Source organism: Typopeltis vanoorti, chromosome 16 (assembly GCF_054136105.1).
Source record: "Typopeltis vanoorti isolate ZY-2024b chromosome 16, IOZ_Tvanoo_1.0, whole genome shotgun sequence".
NCBI classification, from domain to species: Eukaryota; Metazoa; Arthropoda; class Arachnida; order Uropygi; family Thelyphonidae; genus Typopeltis; species Typopeltis vanoorti.
The window spans coordinates 113,180,395-113,200,936 of record NC_143564.1 but is presented as its reverse complement, the minus strand read 5'-3'; the positions used below and the strand labels follow the sequence as shown (position 1 = coordinate 113,200,936).

The following is a 20,542-nucleotide window of genomic DNA, read 5'->3' as shown; positions in this document are numbered from 1 at the left end:
TCCTTTAAAGGCCATAGTTTTTGATTTTTCCGTTGATATTATCATACCATAATCTTTGGATATCTCATTTAGATTTAAAATAGCTTTCTGTAAGTTATCTTCAGAATTTGTAATTATTATTTGGTCATCTGCAAAGAGGAGAGTGTTTAAGTTAACTGTAGGTGAAAGTTTAATTCCTTGATGTAAATTTTACTCCATTTTATTATTATTTCATTTAAGTAGATATTAAAAAGAGTTGCTGAGAGGGGACATCCCTGTCGGACCCCTTGGTTTATCTCTCTTGTATATGATAGCTCATGATTTAATCTTATTTGTATTTGGTTATTTTCATATATACTTGTGACAGCTTTTAGGATATTATTTGGTATATGTCTTTCTTTTAATATGTTAAATAATATGTTTCTTTTAACTTTGTCAAATGCTTTTTCGTCAATAAATGCAATATGTGTTTCTAAATTATATTCTCTTCTTTTCTCTATTATTAATTTTAGGCAGAAGGCTGGGTCTATACATGATCGTCCTTTTCTAAATCCATTTTGTACCTCTAGAATAAAGTTTTCGGAATATTTCATTAGTTTGTTATTTAAGATTCTGCTGTATATTTTGTAACATGAATTTAGTATACAGATACCTCTGTAGTTTTTAGGGTCATCTCTATTACCTTTCTTTAAGATAGGAATCACAATTGCTTTTTTCCATTCTATTGGGGGGGATACCAGTTGAGTAAATTTTATTTAAAAATAATAAGAGTCTTCCTTTGAATCTTGTTCCTGCGTATTTATATAGTTCTGAACCTAGCTTAGGTTCAGAACAAACCTCATTTTCTCTATGGAAAAGATGAGCTTCATCACACGGGATACTGTTTAGTATTGTTGGATCGTCCTTCCTTTCTTTCGATCTGCCATCTTGTTTTAACGTTGTTCTTATTAAGGTTAATTAATTGTATGTTGATTACTAATCCAAATATAGGGAAATTTCTGTTATACTGCACCACCCTATATTCAGATTAGTCTATGCAAATTAGTGTAATCAAATATTAATTAACTTTAGCAGTCTAATGTTTATATATAGGTCGAATCTTACATTAACATTTAAGGTTCCCTCTAGGGCTGATAATTTTATGAACTGTGCAGTGGAAAAGAATCAGGCTAACAACAAATTGAAATCATTAAAACAAAACATTTAATGCAAGGTTACGTCACAGTCTTTTTGACAAGGAAATTTGTAGACTACGTTGTGGTGTTCGAATATTTCTTTGTGAGTGAGATATTTAGTAGGTTTTAGGAGAGTTGCTAATTTTTGGTTTGTGGTGAATACTAGCTTAGTCTGCGTTTTTGAAAATGTATTTGTAAGCTTTGTATGTGTTTTCGATGTATGGCAATTTGATGACCATATGTGTCGGGAAGTCTGTTTTTGTTGTATTATTGTTAAGACGGGATTTTGCCGTATAGTTCGCATAAAATAAGGGACACTCCTAAACAAAAACAGGCTACAATAGTCATTAATTATATTAATAGTGTTTAAGAGAAGTAACATGGGAATTTCCCAGAAACTATACTTAGTTTTACTATTGTTCTACATGGGATTGCATGGAGCAACTTGCAGATTGCGCCATGCCTCCAGACTGTATCATAAGTTACTGTAAGATCTACAAAAGCTACAGCTGTTTTCAGGGATTGTTGGTAGCCTGCCTGTGTATGTTTGGTGAGTGACAGAACCTGATCACAGCAGCTTCATTTATATCTGAATCTGGCCTGTTCGACTGAGACTTGTTTTTTTATCTTAGGGACAATTATGTTGAGGATGAGCCTTTCTAGGAGCTTATGACAGGTGCTAAGCAGGGCGATTGGTCCGTAATTTACTGGTTTGTTCAGAGAAAAAGCAAGCCAACTACTGTCGAGCTTTTTGGCCTGCCTTCAACAGGAAATCAGGATGAATTCCATCAAAACCTGGAGCCTTGTCTGGTTTCATATCCATTAGAACAGTGTTAATATCTTCAAGAGTGAAAGGTCACGAATATAAAGGGTCTGGTTGTATGTTATTTTTCAAATATGTAAGTTCTCTTTTTATTTGAAGAGTGTCACCTATATGCATCGCCAGGTTGTTGTACACTGGTAGAACTTGTGGAGGCCACAAGAGGGGCAGGGGATTTTATACACGTTGGTAATGATTATGTTCCCTATCATAGTTGTTATCAGATGCACGCCTTTGAATCGAATTATCGAAAAATTCAAAAATCTAATGATTTCGATTTTTGCATGGAAAAATACATTAAACACACACTACATTGCACTAAATCTCACACATTGATATCGAAAAATGATTCTGAAAATAATATCACTTCATAATAGTTTCGATTTTTCCAACCTCATTACAACCAACAATGCTGGTTGGAATGAGGTTGGAATCTTGTAGGGTACTACATACATAGGTGGCAAGGACATGTGGTAAGTGGTAATCCAATGATAATGTAACTAGGAATTCGGCCCCTGTGGTAGAGCTGATCCTCATCCTTACAGTGAGTCTCTTGAACAAGAACAACGTCCACATTGTAGTCATAAAATCTTTGAGAGGTATTCACGTTTTGCTCTACATATACCCTCAATGAGAAGAAGATACCCTCAATATTAATTTGGCAGATTCAGACAACAGGTCCAATATTTCTAGTCATCTTGCCCTTAAGAGAGCTAATTGATGTGATTGAGTCATGTGTGCTGTAACTAGGAGATTGAGAAGATAGTCTGGTTGCCAAGTCACTCTTAGCTCTTTAGCATTATCCAGGGTGCACCATGAGGAGGTGAGCTAGAATTGCACCCCATCTTCCATGTTACTTTAAACCACTTCCTTTAAATTCTTATTCATATTTTGTGCACTATCACTCACTGCTTTTGCTACATTTTACAGAACACCTTGGCAATCCTGCCTTATATCCTTATTGTCAGTCACTTCATTCTTTCAAGTCTCGCATTTCTTATATTCACTTGCAAAATATTTCCGACAAATATTTTCTCCATTCTTGCTCTCATACCACAAGCCAATCTCAGCATCGAACAATACATTAAACACACACTACATTGCACTAAATCTCGCACATTGATATTGAAAAACGATTCTGAAAATAATATCGCTTCATAATAGTTGACTAAATAACATGACTTAACTACACAGTGAAAAATAAACAAAATACTATCAAATATATATAACAATTTTGCTAATATCTACTGAAAAAGTAATGACTCAGATGAGCAACAACTGTACTGCATCTGCTTCTAAGGATGACGCTAGCACCACCATCTTGCATCATCTTATCTTGCTCATTCTCCCTCCTAGAAAAACAAACCTTTGAGACCCTCTTCTTTACCTTTAATAATGGAATCTCCATTCATCGTTTCTTGAGTTATTCTTCACCTCTATTTTCCTTCATTCTGTCCATTTGCACCCTTTCATTTCTTTTCACCAACTATCTAATCTCACTGTGCATATTCTTCATTTGATTTCTCTTTCGATGAACTCATTTTTCAAATCTGGCAACCTGACAATTTCCATGTCTGTTGCTCTTATAGTCTCACTCCCTCTTGTTTTGTCATTTTCTTTCACTTCCACTCTAACTTTCTTTCTTTTCCTCATTTCTACTTTATCTCACTTGCTTTGTTTCCTCATTCTTTCATGCTTTTGTTTTCTGATTTGTTTGTATCACTTTTACAGTCCTGCTTGCTTTCATTCTGTGATTCATACAATTTATTGCCCTTTCCAATAACTCATGCTATCTTTCATCCACTGTCCATTCTCTCTCTCCCACTTTCCTACAAATATTGTCTTAGTTGTTTCACCATCTAATAACTGTCTAGAATTGGCAATAGACAGTTATTAGATGGCAAAACAACTATTGTTTTAAAGAGCCATAGCTGTGCCACCAAATAGCAAACACCATGAACATAACACAACCAGAGGGTGGATTTTAGTGTGAAGGAGTTTATTGCTGTTGCTGTTTCTTCAAAAGGTCCCTTGAAGAAATTTGCAAGCAGTGGCAAAAGATGGTGCCCATCATCATTCCTTGGATTTGGAGCTAAATTTTATTATTCCAAATGAAATAACATGAATGCATTGCAAAACAAAATGGTGATAATATCAGGAGGAATGTTTTAATTTAACTCTTCCTTAAGTGGGATGTTTGTGATAAGAGACATCGCATCACACTGACTAAGAGGTTGAATTCTTTTAGTTTTTCAGTGATTTGAAATGATTAGAATTTTACTTATATGATGACAGATGTCCTGTGTGTTAAGGATTCATTAAATATTTAGTTCAAATATACATAGGATATCTCTGTTATTAACCACATACCATAGAAGGATGCTAGTTTCATATATTTTAGAAGGCATGGATACTAGAGATACAAAGATGATGTGGATATAGGTTTTACCAGTTTTATTTTTGGGCATTTGTATGAGAGTTTCTATCAGTAACTTGATAAATGTTATGGGCTCTTAATGTTTTAACTTATTTTTTTTATATTTGGAGGTATCCAATAATTCAGTGGGATGTTTGTTATCAGTTTTAAATTATTATTTTCATATTTTTTGGAGATTTATATAGTGTTTGTATTCTTTGATGGTAAGATTACTTCTGAATGGCTTAACTGTAGTTAGAATATGAGATACATCAAGGTGAATGTTATTAGCTGCATTATTAGGTAAATCCCATATGCCTTGATTATCACTGTCAGTATCATTTTCAGAATTTCTCTTTGCAGTATCACAAAGTTAAATCCTTTATTATGGACCTGAATAGATAGCCGTCTTGGTTAAAGATACTGAGGATAAGTTAACTACACTTATTTGTTTGCATAGAAATTTTTATTTTCATTTTTTGTTGGTGGTACAGATCATATTTCCTCATTAAATTAGTTCTATTTAGGTAAAAACCTTTTCAATGATAAGAGAAGCTTGGACTGCGAGATTGCTGGACATGCAGAATTTTCTTTTAAGGAGGGATATATATATATATATATATATATATATATATATATATATATGGGGGGGGTGGCAGGTGATCATGACAAGCTGAGAAGACAACTTTCAGAAACCAGTGGCATAAGAATTTGGAGGGGAGAGAAGTTGGCATATGGGAGGTGGTCAAGGGATGCTTGAAGAAAGCAGTATCGGAATGTATGCATAGAATCAGAAGGGTAAATCAAGAGTTCAAGAGTTAGAAGTTGCAGAAGTTGCACACAAAGAAAAGGTTGTGAAGGGATTATAAAAAAAACAGGTGATCAGCATACGGTGCAAGCAAGAAGAGTGAGTGGTGTGGTAAGGAAAGCCAAAGCTGATTATGAAGAAAAGCTAGAATATGAGGTCAAAAGAAACTCTATGGAGTTAGGGTTTCTTTTGCTTTTCCTTGCCACACAGCGATGTGTGGCAAGGAAAAGACAAAAACTATAGAAGGATGACTTTGAAAAGTGCTGATGGTGGAGAGAGATGGAGAGGGGTAACAGAACCAAACCAAATAGTTGAATTACTGAGTGAGCATTTTGCAGCAGGAGTGTACCATCTAGGTGGTGATATTGCAATGCTAGATGTGCCATTAACTGATAGGAGAATGGTGATGCTTAAAAAATATTTGAGAACCTCAGTATAAACACAGCCATGGGATTAGATGGCATATTGGCCCATGTATTATGAGAAGGTGTAAGAGAATTATCAGCTCCTCAGACCAAGTTGTTTAAGGTGCCAGTGGGGTGGCAGGAGGGCAAAATAGTCTCGTTGCATAAAGGAGGCCTCAAGACACAAGTAGCAAATTATAGGCCAGTCAGATCTTCAAAGACAGAAATTCAGGGCTGGGTGGATAGGAATATGATACTCTATAAGGGACAACATGGTTTTGTGAAGGGCAGGTCTTGCCCTTCAGTAATTTGTTTACTTTTTATGAAGTGACAATGGAGTTGGATAAGGGAAATGACTCTCAGCGATAATGCAAGACTTTGCAAAAGCATTTGACAAGATTTCGCATAGAATTCTATTACATAAATTAGAGCAAATGGGGATGGATATGAATCTGGTGATTTGGATTAGAGGGCGGCTGATGGATAGATATCAAAGAGTGATTTATGGAGGAGTTAAGTCCAGGAGAAGACAACTGACCAGTGGTATACCACAGGGGGCTTAGTACTTGGTCCTCTGTTGTTTAATTTGTATATAAATAATATAAGAACTGACTATGCTAACTGGGAAGAGCAATGGTAAATGAAAGTGATACACAGATTCTGCAGGAAGATTTAAACACACTAGCAGTATATGCAAAAGTAAGTGGCTGCCAGTTTAATGTGGCCAAGTGTAAGATGATGCACTTTGGGAAGAGATCAGCAGCTGTATACCATATTCTGGAACTGAACTGCAGGAAACTGATGAAGTCAGGGACTTGGATGTGATTGTGACAGGGAGTTGAAGTTTAAAGGACATATGGACATATTGCAAAGGTAACCAAAAGAACACATCACATTGCATAGTTGTTAAAGAATACGCTAACAAGCAGGGATAGTTCCCCTATATAAGGTTTTAATAAAGCCACATCTGGACTGCTGAATTCCTTGGTGATGAAGTTGTAGAGAGGATCCAGAGCAAGTGACAATGATTTGGCAGGTCTGTAAAATACTCCTTATGAGAATAGAGTGATAGCCTGTAGGCTTCCACAAATTAGCTGAAAAACAGCAGACATGACAGATGCATTGAATGCCTACTTGATGTTCTACGTATTTTTATTCAAAGACTTTTTTTACAGTCTTTGAATAAAAAGTCTTTTACATTGCAAGAAGGGAGAGAACAAAGGATCATCAATAGAAGGTGTGTGAGTGTGGTTAACAAAGGTGTTAGGAATAGGTTTTTTGCTTGGAGGATGGTGAATGTGTAGAGTGGGTTTCCAGGGGTGGTTGTGGGTTCTTCATCAGTGAATGAGTTTAAGAAGTATGATAGATATTGTAAATGATGGCTAGTGTGTGAATAAATGGATCTCCCATGATTAGTTTTCTGACTCAGTGGAGATAGCTCTATAATAATAATAATAATAATAATAATAGAGCATTCAAAAGCAGCGTAGATTTTTATTGAACAGTAGGGATATCTGAAAAGATTTTTTTTTTAAAGTATTCAGTAAATACTATGTATAGACTTCCTATAAACCAATATTAAAACGAACTTCCCTTATTCTCCAAAAGATGAAGTCCATCCTTTATCAGTACTAGAGTATATAGAACACATTGTTGGTATACACTCACTGAATATTGACATTTTAGCAAATTTTCAGCTTGAAAGAAGAGAACACCTGAATTATGAGGGTGGTCTGAAAAGTTCTTGGCATTAACAATGAAAAAACGAATTTATAATTTCAAAATTATTTTTTTATTTTTCAACATAATTTCACTTAAGACTAATACATTTATTCCAGCGATGCTCCAGTGCCATTATCCCATCCATGTAGTGGTTCTCAGTAAGATCTGAAAAATACCCCTCTACAGCTGTAATACCTCTTGATTCGAATAGAAATGCTGACCAGTGAGGAAGAGTTTTAGTTTTGGGAAGAGATAGAAGTCAGAGGGAACCAAATCTGGGTAATGAGGTGGATGTTCCAACAATTCATAGTGCACATCCCTTAATTTTCTCATTGCCAAAACACCTTTGTGGGCAGGTGTATTGTCCTGATGAAAGATGATTTTTTTTCTTCTGCCATCGGGTCTTTTCTGACGATTTTCATCTAGTCTGGTTAAAAGATCGGAATAATATTCCAAGGTTATTGTTTTATCCTTTTCAAGATAATTAATAAATAAAATGCCATTAGTATCCCAAAACACTGATGCCATGACCTTTCCTGCTGATGGAACCGACTTTGTCTTCTTTGGTGCTGAACAACCGACTTCTGTCCACCGTTTTGCCTGCTGTTTGGATTTTGGTGTGTAATGGTGAATCCAAGTTTCATCCATAGTAATGAATTGACACATAAAGTCAGTTTTATTTTTGTTAAAATGCTCCAAGCACCGTTCAGAGATTTTCATGCGAGTTAAAATTTTTGAACTGCTATGAGCAAGCACAGCACCCATCTTGCGCAAAGCTTTTTTCATTTGCAATTCTTCATGCAAAATATATCCTACACATTTTTTGAAATGCTTCTAGTCTCAGCAATTTCACACGCTTTGACTCGCTGGTCATCCAATACCATATCGTGCACTCGAGGAATGATTTTTGGTGTCGTTACACTTTTTGGACATCCTTCACATGGATCATCTTCAAGGCTGGTATGGCTACATTTGAACTCGGCAGCCCATTTCTTAATTGTCGAAAATAAAGGAGAAAAATGCCCATAAACTTATATGAACTTCGAATGAATTTCTTTTGCCGTTAAACCTTCTTTTATTCCTTCTTGTAGAAAGGCTAAGCTTGTTAGACATGATAACTGTATACTTAAGGAGTTGACAGTGTACACTAGAAATATAAATTAAATCAACTTTAATATATACTTTCCAATATTTCAGCAACGTCACGTTGCCATCTTCATGGGAACTTAAGATAAAGACACATGCACGCAAGTACTACATAACAGCAAATAAGAAATGAAGCAAGGAAGCTACTGTTTTCCTAAAGTCCTGATGGTGCCCCTGGTGGACTATATTAGGTGTTCTTGGCCTTTGGGCTGAAGATCTTCTGAAAAATGTTTCTCAAATTTGGGGCAGTTTCACGCATCAATATTTGTTGAGGTTTGGCATGTTCCTAAGGGCTGAGGCTGATTCCATGCATAGTCTTTCATATTTGAACTTGCTGTGGTTTATTAATGTGGCTTTCTTCCACCTTATTCTGTAGCGAGTATCCAGAGCATGGTCTGCAAGCCCAGAGTGGCTGTACTGGCGAAATCAGATGTAGTACTCGTGTTCTGAGATTCTGATATTTGTTGTCCTGTCTGTTTGGTCAAAGTAGGACAATTTACAGCTGCAACGGACCTGGTATACTCTAGGTAGGTCTACGAGAAGTGGAGCGAATAAGGGATGATTTTCTATATGGTCGGTAACAAGAAGTCAAGTCGTTTTTTTTTTTAAGAATTCTGTCGATTTTTTCCAAGGTGCCTCGGATGTAGGGAATGGTGATAGATTTAGAGTAATCTTTTTTGTGAAGGGAGGGAGGTGGGTTGTGGATAACTGGTTTAGTATTTTTTGGATATTTTTTTTTTTCGGGGGGGGGGGGGTAGCCTTTGGCTGAGTAAGTGTTAAGGATGTGATTTAGTTCAGTAGTTAGGGCTTGATCATTTGAACAGACCAGTTTTGCCCTGTTGAATGGTGTCTTAATAACTCCATATTGTTGTGAGGAGGAGGGGGGGGGAATTGTTGGTGAAATGTATCTGCCTGCATGTGTGGGTTTTCTATAAACTGAGAAAACCAAGGTTCCATCAGGTTGGCAGGTGACTAGTGTGTCTAGGAAGGGGAGGCTATTGTTTTTCTCTTTTTCCAGGGTGAACTTGATTCTAGGGTGTTGGTTGTTTAAGTGTGTTAAGGAGGAGAGGAGTGTATCTGGGCCATGTGGCCAAATTGCGGACACATCATCAATGTAGCAAAGCCATATGGTAGGTTTTTGTGGGGCAGAGTTTAAGGCTTTCTCTTCAAAAGTCTCCATAAAGAAGTTGGCCAATGGTGGGGAAAGTGGTGAACCCATGGTTGACCCCTCTATCTGTTTGTTGAATTTTTCCTGCCAAACGAAATAGCCTGAGTTCATTGTTAACTGAAATAGGGCTCAGATATTGGGAGGAAATTTAGTTTGGATTAGCTCTAATGTTTCTTTGAGAGGGACATTTGTGAATATGGAGGAGATGTCAAAACTGACCATTATGTCATTATGTTGGAGTGTAAGGTTTTCTATACTGGCTTTGAAGTGAGCTGAGTTTTTTGTGTGTGATGGTATGTTGCCAGTATAGTGTGAGAGTGCTTTGGCTAAATATTTAGCTAGTTTGTAAGTGGGGAAATCAATGCCATCCACTATGGGAAGTAATGGCACATTTTCTTTATGTATTTTTGGGAGCCCATATATATGGGGGGGGGGCCTAGAGTTATATGGTATTAGTTTGTTAGTAATCTCCACAGGTCAAGAAGTGAAGCCAAATTTGGGAAACATATATCAGAAGAACTTCAGCCCAAAGGCCAAGAACACCTAATATAGCCTACCAGAGTGCACCATCAGGATTTTAGGAAAACGGTAGCTTCCTCACTTCATTTCTCATTTGCTGTTATGCAGTACTTCCGTGCACATGTCTTTATCTTAAGTTCCCATGAAGATGGTAACGTGACGTTTCCAAAATATCGGAAAGTATAAATTAAAGTTTATTTAATTTATATTTCTGGTGTATGCTGTCAATTCCTTAAATATTTAGTTATCATGTGTAACCAGCATATAAGCCTTTCTCCAAGAATTACTATCATCCATGGAGATTCCATCACACGCAAGCCCTGCCATTATGGCAAACTTAAGCTGAAGTTATCTAGACAACTGAATCGTCTGACCTTCCTAAAACACTGCCGGGATAATCAGATAATCCCAAATTGTGTAAAATTTAAGCACCGTTTCGTTTCACAGAAAGCGCTCCATAACTACAACCGGGCAAGCCAGGCTTTACTTCAGGAGCAAATTAATGCTACATGCGGGTCCCTAGCTGACGTAAACAGAGCTATTTTAGCACAGGAGCTTTCAAATACTCTAAATCACGAAATTTGGTCAGTTCTGCATGACGTCTCGTGCACTGCGGCAAACAAAGAATTCGAAGGAATGCAGAGTCGACATATCAACACATTTTATAAATTAAAAAAGAACTCGACGTCCAAACCAAAACTACAGACCAACACTGTAGTTAACCTTTCTTCAGTCATCTTGAAGCCTGAAGCACTCAACGCTCTGTCACGTGGTCACAACTTCGCCATCGCGCCTAGGAAATTACCTGCCGAGGAATTAATGATCCAGATTGAACGTGGGATTCGCCACCTTCCAAACCACATTGCCAACAATATTGGATTGGATGTGTTCTCACAAAAGCAAAACCACCAAAAACCAACATATCCATTAGTGAATACAAGTCTCTACGGGAATTGAAGAAAAACGAAGAAATAGTTATCACCAAAGCGGATAAGGGGAACGCCACTGTGGTACTCAATCATAATGACTACACAGGTAGGCTTAAAGCTTTACTGTTAGATCGAGCTACTTACCTCCCCATTGAATACAATCCCACCAATTCACAAATTAGAAAACTCCATAGACTCCTTAAGAAGGTCACTTCTTGGCCTGTGGAGATTGCTAACAGACTAAAACCATATAACTCTAGACCTACCCCCGTATATATATGAGCTCCCAAAAATACATAAAGAAAATGTGCCATTACATCCCATAGGATGGCATTCATTCCCCCACTTACAAACTAGCTAAATATTTAGCCAAAGTGCTATCACACTATACTGGCAACACACCATCACACACAAAAAAACTCAGCCCACTTCAAAGCCAGTATAGAAAACCTTACACTCCAACATAATAACATTGATGGTCAGTTTTGACGTCTCCTCCTTATTCACAAATGTCCCTCTCAAAGAAACATTAGAGCTAATCCAAACTAAATTTCCTCCATATATCTCAGCCCTATTTCAGTTCACAATGAACTCAGGCTATTTCGTTTGGCAGGAAAAATTCAACAAACAGGTAGAGGGGACAGCCATGGGTTCACCACTCTCCCCCACCTTCGGCCAACTTCTTTATGGAGACTTTTGAAGAGAAAGTCTTAACTCTGCCCCACAAAACCTACCATATGGCTTCGCTACGTTGATGATGTGTTCGCTATTTGGCCACATGGCCCGGATTCACTCCTCTCCTTCTTAGCACACTTAAACAGCCAACACCCTAGAATCAAGTTCACCCTGGAAAAAGAGAAAAATGGCCTCCCTTTCCTAGACACACACTAGTCACCCGCCAACCTGATGGAACCTTGGTTTTCTCAGTTTCTAGAAAACACACCCATGCAGGCAGATACATTCACCAACAATTCCCTCCCCTCACAACAATATGGAGTTATTAAGACACTATTTAACAGGGCAAAACTGGTCTGTTCAAATGACCAAGCCCTAACTACTGAACTAAATCACATCCTTAACACTTACTCAGCCAAAGGCTACCCCCCCCCTCAAAAAAAAAAAAAAAAAAATCCAAAAAATACTAAACCAGTTATCCACAACCCACCTCCCTCCCTTCACAAAAAAGATTATTCTAAATCCATTACCTACATCCAAGGCACCTTCGAAAAAATCAACAGAATCCTAAAAAAACATGACTTGACCTTTTGTTACAGACCATATAGAAAATTGGCATCCCTTATCCACTTCACCTAGACCTGTATACCAGGTCTAGAGGAAGCTGCAAGGGACCTGTATACCAGATCCCTTGCAGCTGTAAATTTTCCTACTTTGGCCAAACAGGCAGGACATCGAATATTAGAATCTCAGAACACAAGGACTACATCCGATTTCACCAGTACAGCCATTCTGAGCTTGCAGACCATGGATACTCGCCACAGTAGTACACCGCAGCAAGTTCAAATATGAAAGACTATTCATGGAATCAACCTCAGCCCTTAGGAACATCTAAACCTCAACAAATTTGGATGCATGAGACTGCCCCAAATTTGGAAAACATATATCAGAAGAACTTCAGCCCAAAGGCCAAGAACACCTAATAATGGGGACACCATCAGGACTTTAGGAAAACGGTAGCTTCCTTGCTTTGTTTCTCATTTGCTGTTATGTAGTACTTGTGTTAACGTGTCTTTAACTTAAGTTCCCATGAAGATGGCAATGTGACGTTGCTGAAATATCGGAAAGTATATATTAAAGTTGATTTAATTTATATTTCTAGTGTACACTGGCAATTCCTTAAGTATTTAGTTATCAAACCTTCTTTTAGAAAGAATGCTATAACTGCACGATACTCAATTTTATCCATTTCAAGGGATACAGACATCACTTTTGTTTCAGACAGCTGTATAAAACAAACTACTTGATAGAATGACTTGCAATTTCACATGGATGCTTATCACAGATGTACCAACTTAGAAAAAAAAAATCATGACAATGGTGTCTATGGACGAGGCTGAGAACTTTTCTTACCACCCTCATATATAGTATTGAACCAATATGAACAAAATGTAATTGCAGACCTCGTTTTTTATACCCTACATGCAGGTAGATGGACTATTTCTTTAAGAAGACTATAATTCAAAAGTGACAGAATATTCCAGAAATCTGCTTATGTTTTTTAGAATACTCAACCAAAATAAATATGGTTGGAAAGAAAAAAAAAATCAAGAATCTGTTTTCTGTAATTCTGGATCTAAATCAACAACAACAAAAAACCACCTATGACTCAGCCCATAGAGCATTATGAAAATAATTGAATGACTACTTGATATTCTGTGTATTTTTTATTCAAATTACTTTGTGTTCTATGTTGTGAATTACCATTAAATTTCTTTAGCAGCATATATATTCATCGTATGAGTTTTATCATGCTGATTTTCACATTTTATTTCATTATAGGCTATTCATGTAAATTTCTTGCACAAGGAATGCCTCTTTTAATGATAAATGAAGACAGTTTAGATGTGAGTAAATGAAATTTTGACAATTATTTGCAATAATTGTTTTTTACATCTTTCTAGATTTTTAAAGATGAAAGATTTTTACATATCACTCAATAGTAATAAGGGCTTTTCAGCTGTAGTAGAGTTCTGCTTCTTCCTTTTCTATGATATATCATCATGCTATCAAGGTTTATTTGTCTATTAAAAAAATATTAAAATAGTAAGAATTAGTGTCTCAATAGAAATTCAGTAGAACTCTAATCATCTACCTGTTATGTTATGTAACATCATAATATCAATGTTTTTATATTTATGTTCACTTGTTGAAATAATATTCTTCGTCCCAATCGAAATTTGTTTCAGCACTTGTAAATGCCATTTGTTGTTTTATGCTACATATATTTACCATTCAAATTTATCCACATCTTCTTATCTTTACAACATTCGTTACTGATTCCAGATTTACGGGCCTGTGTCACTCAAAAAGCTTTTCATCCCTAACTTAAAACATTTGGTGGAAGGTTAGAAATAAATATATAATATTAGATTGCCACATGATTTTAAGATAATTGTAATACTTTTGGAACTTTAAAAAAAAGATTTATATAAATTTATAGGCACCAATATATAGCAAATTACACTGACTATTGCAGAAATCCCAATAATCGCATATCTGATTAGCAGCATATATACTCAGCATATATATTCATTGTTTCTTTCCTGTTTTATTCTTATGTAGGCCCAGATAAGGCTGTAGTCTTCTTGTGCCAATATTCCTATCAAGGATACTGTTTCATCATCATCATCAGTGATTTTGTAGTTTATTTTTCTGGATATGCACAAGGACAATACTCATGTCCATTGTTAATTTTTGTGGTACTTTTTTCTTTTTTAATGTACTAATTTTTATTTGTTTCATGGACATAGTTTTCAATAAGTTCATTTTAACCTAGAATATGACAACTGCCACATAGATGAAAGTTTTTTGTAATTTGATCTTGAGTCTCTGGGAGTGTTAGGTTCTTTACTTACTTACTCTTTAATGTGAGACCAACTAACTCACATGGAGATGGCAGTGCTTTCATCCTGAAAAACAGGCTAGAAGTACACAGTATACAGACATAATAGATTTCGCTGCTTTGGCCATAAATTCAAACATCATCATCTTAAATTTTTCTTCTCAAGTGAGTTCATTTAAAAATTAAGTCACCTAGGAGAAGGAACTCAGCATCTATCTAAATTTTCAGTTTTAGTACAGCAGATCAAAAAAGGAAAGCTAAGCAGCATTATTACTTCCCATATCCAGGAATAAATGCTTCTTAGCTTTCACCAGAATGGCAAAGAAAAGGAGCTAGCTGAGGAATGGATAAGTACCAGATTGACATAATAAGGGTGAATTTGATAGTTAATATTTGGTCCTTTTCACTAAATATGATACATTATATTTGATTTATTGGATCATGATTTTGATAAACATATATACATAATCGTGGTGAGGGAACTGCCCATGGCTAAGCCTTCCAGTTGTTGATATACTATTTGATATACTATTTTATTTTAAAGTGAAAAACACAGTATATCAACAACTGGAAAGCTTAGCCATGGGCAGTCCCCTGTCACCACCCTGCGGGGATCTGTTAATGGAAAAACTAGAAAATGACATCCTAGCAAAAATAACTCCGAAACCATCAGTCTGATGGAGATATGTTGACAATGTGTTTATCATTTGGAAAGACACGGAAGGTACCTTACATGAGTTCCTCCAGAAAATAAATTCTTTCCATCATAAAATTAAATTCACATTAGAATTAGAAAACAACCATCAATTACCTTTTTTGGATGTACTAGTTAAAAAACAAGATAATGGCCAAATCAGGCTCACAATCTATCTCAAACCTACAGACACCAGACGTTATCTTCCTTTTACATCTAATCATCATTATGCACTTAGCATCATACATATGCTAAAAAACAGAGCAATAAATATCATCACAGAAGAAAAAGATGTACTTGATGAGCTCTCACTTATATCAAAAACTCTATCCAAAAATGGTTATCCACAAAATATAATTCAAAAGATCCTCTATAGAAACAACCCCCCCCCCCCCAGCAACAACCTCTGGTGACACAGTACGTATTGCCATCATCATACCTTACACAGTGTATAATATAAGCACGCACACAAAAAAGATATTTAATTAGCCAAATATTTCGGTCTGAAAATTGCAGACCATCTTCAGTAGCAGTACAAGAGCAGTTTTAAAAAATACAAGGTGGAATACTAATAATAGATCATTTATAAATAGAACAAGCCGTGTGATGTTATATCACTAAGTATTAAAGAGAAATATTTTTAAACAGAGACATGATTGAATTAAAGATATTAATTAATAATTTCAATGATTTTAAATAACATAAAATTAATATGAATTAATATAAGTTATCCTGATTAGACTTTCCCAGATTTTTGATACAGATATATAGTCATTCCGATTCAGGTTAGGATGATGGAGTAAGGCCTCTACGCTTTCTTTGAATAAATGTTCAAATTTATAGCGGGATCTATGTAAGAGGCAAGTTTTGACCAAAGGATGTTGTGGTTAGTTTCTATTCCATGTTGAGCCAATCCAGATTTTTCGGGTTTGTTGTGATGAATGGAGGATTGATGTTCTTGGATTCTTTTTTCTAGAGAGCGTCCAGTTTGTCCAAAATAGAAGAGATCACAGTTGCAGGGAATTTGATTAACTCCAGGAAGAGACATAGTTGAGCATTTGTCTGTAGAAGAAGGAACATGGGAAGATAATTTGTTAATAGGTGAATAAGTAGCTGTTAACTCATATTTCTTCAGAATTCTTGAAATAGATTCTGAAATCCCAGAGATGTATGGAATTGGAACTCGACGTATTGAATTTTTGTTGTTTAGTGGTGGATTATAAGAATCAAGAAGATGTTGTGTACTCTTTTTGGAAAAGCCATCGAGTTTCATGTGCTGTTGGATAGTAGAAAGTTCTTTCTGTAGAAAATTAGAAGTAGAACAATTAGTTTTGACTCTTTTGATTAGACATTTTATGATTCCTGTTTTTTTACAAGGATGATGGGCAGATTCTTTAAGAATATAACGACCTGTGAATGTTGGTTTCCTGTAAACTGTAGTTGTAAGAGTATTTGAAGGTGACCGGATGAGGAGAACATCTAAAAATGATAACTGGTTATTTTTTTTATAACTACATGGAAGACACAGGAAGTTGAAGAAGCAGGGAAGGAAAAGAAGAAAGCATATCAAAAGTTCCTGGCAAATAAGTCAGCTTGTGCTCTTTGAGAATACAGAGACAAATGTAAGAAAGCTAAAGACTGTGTAAAACTAGCTAAACAAAAGTCATGAGAAGCCTTTGGTAAGAACATAGAAAATAAATATCAAGAAAATGGAGGTTGTTGAAGAAGCTCAGAAATGGAGGAAAGCGTGCTTTAAAAGGAATTAGAAATGATAAAGGTGACATGAAAACTGAGGAGAAAAAGATATCCTTGAAGTATGGAGTAATTACTTTGAAACGTTGCTAAATGAAACAAGCAGTGATAGCACAGTTGTGAAAAACACTGACCACGCATGCAATCAGGAATACACATCTATACTTGAAGTAGAAAATTGGTAAGTAGAAGTAGTAAATTAAATATGGAAATAGACAAAGAATCAACAAAACTGATATGGTAGGAAGTCAATTGAATAAATTTATATGGAAGAAGAGAGAAATTAGTGAAAACACTAAATTAGCTGTATACAAGATGGTGTTCAAACCAGTTTTAACTTATGTATCTGAGAGCTGGGTCAGAAGTAAACACTTGACCAAAGACTAGAGACTACAGAATATGAGAGTCCTGAGAAAGCTTACGGGGCATGAATAGATGGCATCAATGGCAATATCATATTAAAAACAAGGATATTAGGAAAGAACTTGACATTGTCAGCATCCAAGAATGCGTTAGCAGAAGTAATCTTAGGTAGTATGGTCACTTAAACCGAATTGAAGAGGAAAGATTATCAAAACAAGCTTTGTCTGCCAGGTTAGCAGGAAAAAGACCCATAGGAAGCCCAAGATATAGGTGGATTGATACTGTAAAAGGTTCCTTAGAAGAAGAAATATGAGATCTGATAATGTTGGAGTCTTGATAGATAACAGACTGATTTTGAGGAAAATTGTAGATAGGAAGTTAGTAGTGATGTAAATTTTTCATGTAGTACTATCATATCCTGTACACCCCTTAAGCGTACATGGCAGGAATTTGATGATGATGAGCTTTCCTTGTTACAGACTTCACTCTTCTTCCAGAGAAAATTGTTTTCTGGCTAATGGTATATGATATGACAACCAGCTGCAAAGCAGAATAGACCACAGGAGTAAGAGATTTGATAAACACCATGGATTGCCATGTGATGAAATTCCTTAGATTATATACTCAGGTGTAAAAGATGCATGTCTTGAACATAGAGAACAGCCACTTGTTGATGAAATTATCCACTGAAACCATTCAGATATTTAAAAAAAGGCGGATTTTATGTTCTCATTCTGTTGTATGAGGGGGGGGGGATAGAAAAAGAGAGAGAGTTTGATGGATGACTGTTCTTCCTTTATTTTTGATGTGAATGGTAGAAATGCTGAGTATAAATATCATTCTCATCATGTATCTTTTTCTAAAAACTGCATACCAAAGTCTCCATCTTATTGAAAAAAAAAGGAGGAGGTTAATAAAGGTAGAAGGATTACTTTCAATTCTGAACATGAACCATATCCTTAGGTAAATTGCATTAATTTTAGTGGTGAATTCTTAAAATCCTTGTGATTGAACCTTGTCATACTACCTGCCAGACCTGATGTAAAATCATCCCTTTTTTGTTGCAATGTTGATGTATTATCATTTCAGCTGATTCTTTGAATGCTCCTGAGAAAATCTGTAATCTATGTGGGGCATTTTTTTTTGTTGCTATAATGCTTGATGTTTGGTTTCAGTTGTTTGTGCTGCTAGTCCTGATTTGTTTTCTTTCATTCTCAACGTCCTTGATGTGTTCAGATTGTCATACCTCTCTTGACCTGCCTACCCGTCCTATGTACTGTAAAATACAGTGTAGCTGATCTTGTAGCCACTTGGGTTTTTTAAGAGGTAGATGTAGAGGTTTTGGAGGTTTCAGGGGATTAGAGATTTTGTTGATGGGATAGAAGGCAACTTTTATATTTTGATGATGCAGTATCCTTGCTATTTTATCTGTGACTTATTGTGTATGAAATAGAATCACTGTAAAGCCTTGGTTTTCATGTTCATCCAGGTTTCTTTGAGAATTTTGTTAATTAATGTTCTATTGTAACCATTCTTTGGTATCAGGTAACCAAAAAGAAAGTTAGTAAGTTAGTTTTTGGTAGAGTTCACTGCAATGACTTGTTTTATTTTCTAGTGGTTTGTATAGCACAATCTTTTTATGTGCATCATAAAGCACAGATATTCGTCATTCAATCTGTGTGCTCTAAACTTAGTGTGTACTCTTTTTCTGTGACTTTTGAACCATTTTAAAATGTCCGTTGAACTTGGTATAATTCAGACTTGTTTGCTTTACAAATTTAAATTCATTATATATTGGGTTTTATCCTTTATCCAAGTATTAGTAAACAAAGTTTGTGCCTAAAGTACTTTCAGGACTGGAGTAACTTGTGGTAAAGGTGGTATAAGTTCTCATCACTTGCCTTACTATCTCGCATAATGCAAAGCAGATCTCCTTGTGGACATGTATGATGCTATGCATTAAGGAAGGGCCACTACCTAGACCAGTTTCGACATTTATTGAGGTCTCATCAGTGGGAGCCAGACCCATAGGTGGTGATACTAAGGTGGAATTAATGGAGAAGTCATATTTACTTATATGAGTTGCCAAAGGGTGTCACACCCTATTATAAATTCTCTGGATTAGAGAATAAGTTTATGGAAGTTTTTTCACTTGGCTATGCTACTAATTATATATATTGGATGTTACAAAATTATATATATTGGGTTTTATCCTTTATCCAAGTGTTAGCAAACAAAGTTTGCTCCTGAAGTACTTTCAGGATTGCTGCAACTCGTCGTAAAGGTAGTATAAGTTCTCATCACTTGCCTTACTATCTGGCTCCCACTGATGAGACCTCAGTAAAGGTCGAAACTGTTCTGGGTAGTGGCCATTCCCTTAATGCATAGCATTATACATGTCCAAAAGGAGATGTGCTTTGCATTATGGGAGATACTAAGACAAGTGAAAAATTGCAAAACTTTTTTATTTACCTGATAGCATGGAACTCAAGCAGTCTAATCTTGGTTTCTTTTGTCTATATTAGTGGAAATTTTGTAAGCTCTGTCGCATTGGGAATGAATAATGTCTATTTTCTGCACTGAGTGCTGATGGGATGTAGCATGAAAGTAACATCTGGTGTTTGTCGGCTTCCTATAAATGGAATTAGATACTTCAACAAGTACCATATTTGCTGGCATATAAGATGCACCCCCTTTTTTGTACAAAGTTTTTAGGAAAGAAACTTTATCACTGAATATTATAATCAATTTACAGTATTTCAAATATACAGTAATAAGTAGGTCTACTTTCAACAAATACCTAATCTAACCATGTAGTGAGTTTTTTTCATGACCCAAAGTTTTAACAGTAACAGTTTTTGTGCCCTTGGAATCTACAGATTTGTTTAAGGGCACATCAAAAGTCAATGGATCCTCGTCCATGTTTCCTATTTGCGCAAGTTCAAAAGTTTCTCATTTCTTTGCGTTAATCACGAATCGATGAAATTCAATAATTTTTTCTTCATATTCAGCTGGCATTTTTTGTAATATTTTTGTTTTAATCTGCATACATAGCTGGTTTCTCTTC

At 35.8% G+C, this 20,542-nt stretch overlaps 1 protein-coding gene across 1 annotated transcript in view; it reads left to right on the top strand.

Moving 5' to 3' along the window:
* Nucleotides 1-20,542, top strand: part of ATP8A (ATPase phospholipid transporting 8A1) — a 1,088,708-nt gene that overhangs the window by 601,190 nt on the left and 466,976 nt on the right. Inside the window, exon 25 of the mRNA XM_090406292.1 lies at nt 13,604-13,668. Within this exon, the coding sequence (XP_090262418.1) occupies nt 13,604-13,668 (65 nt within the window). The remainder of the gene's footprint in view (nt 1-13,603; nt 13,669-20,542) is intronic.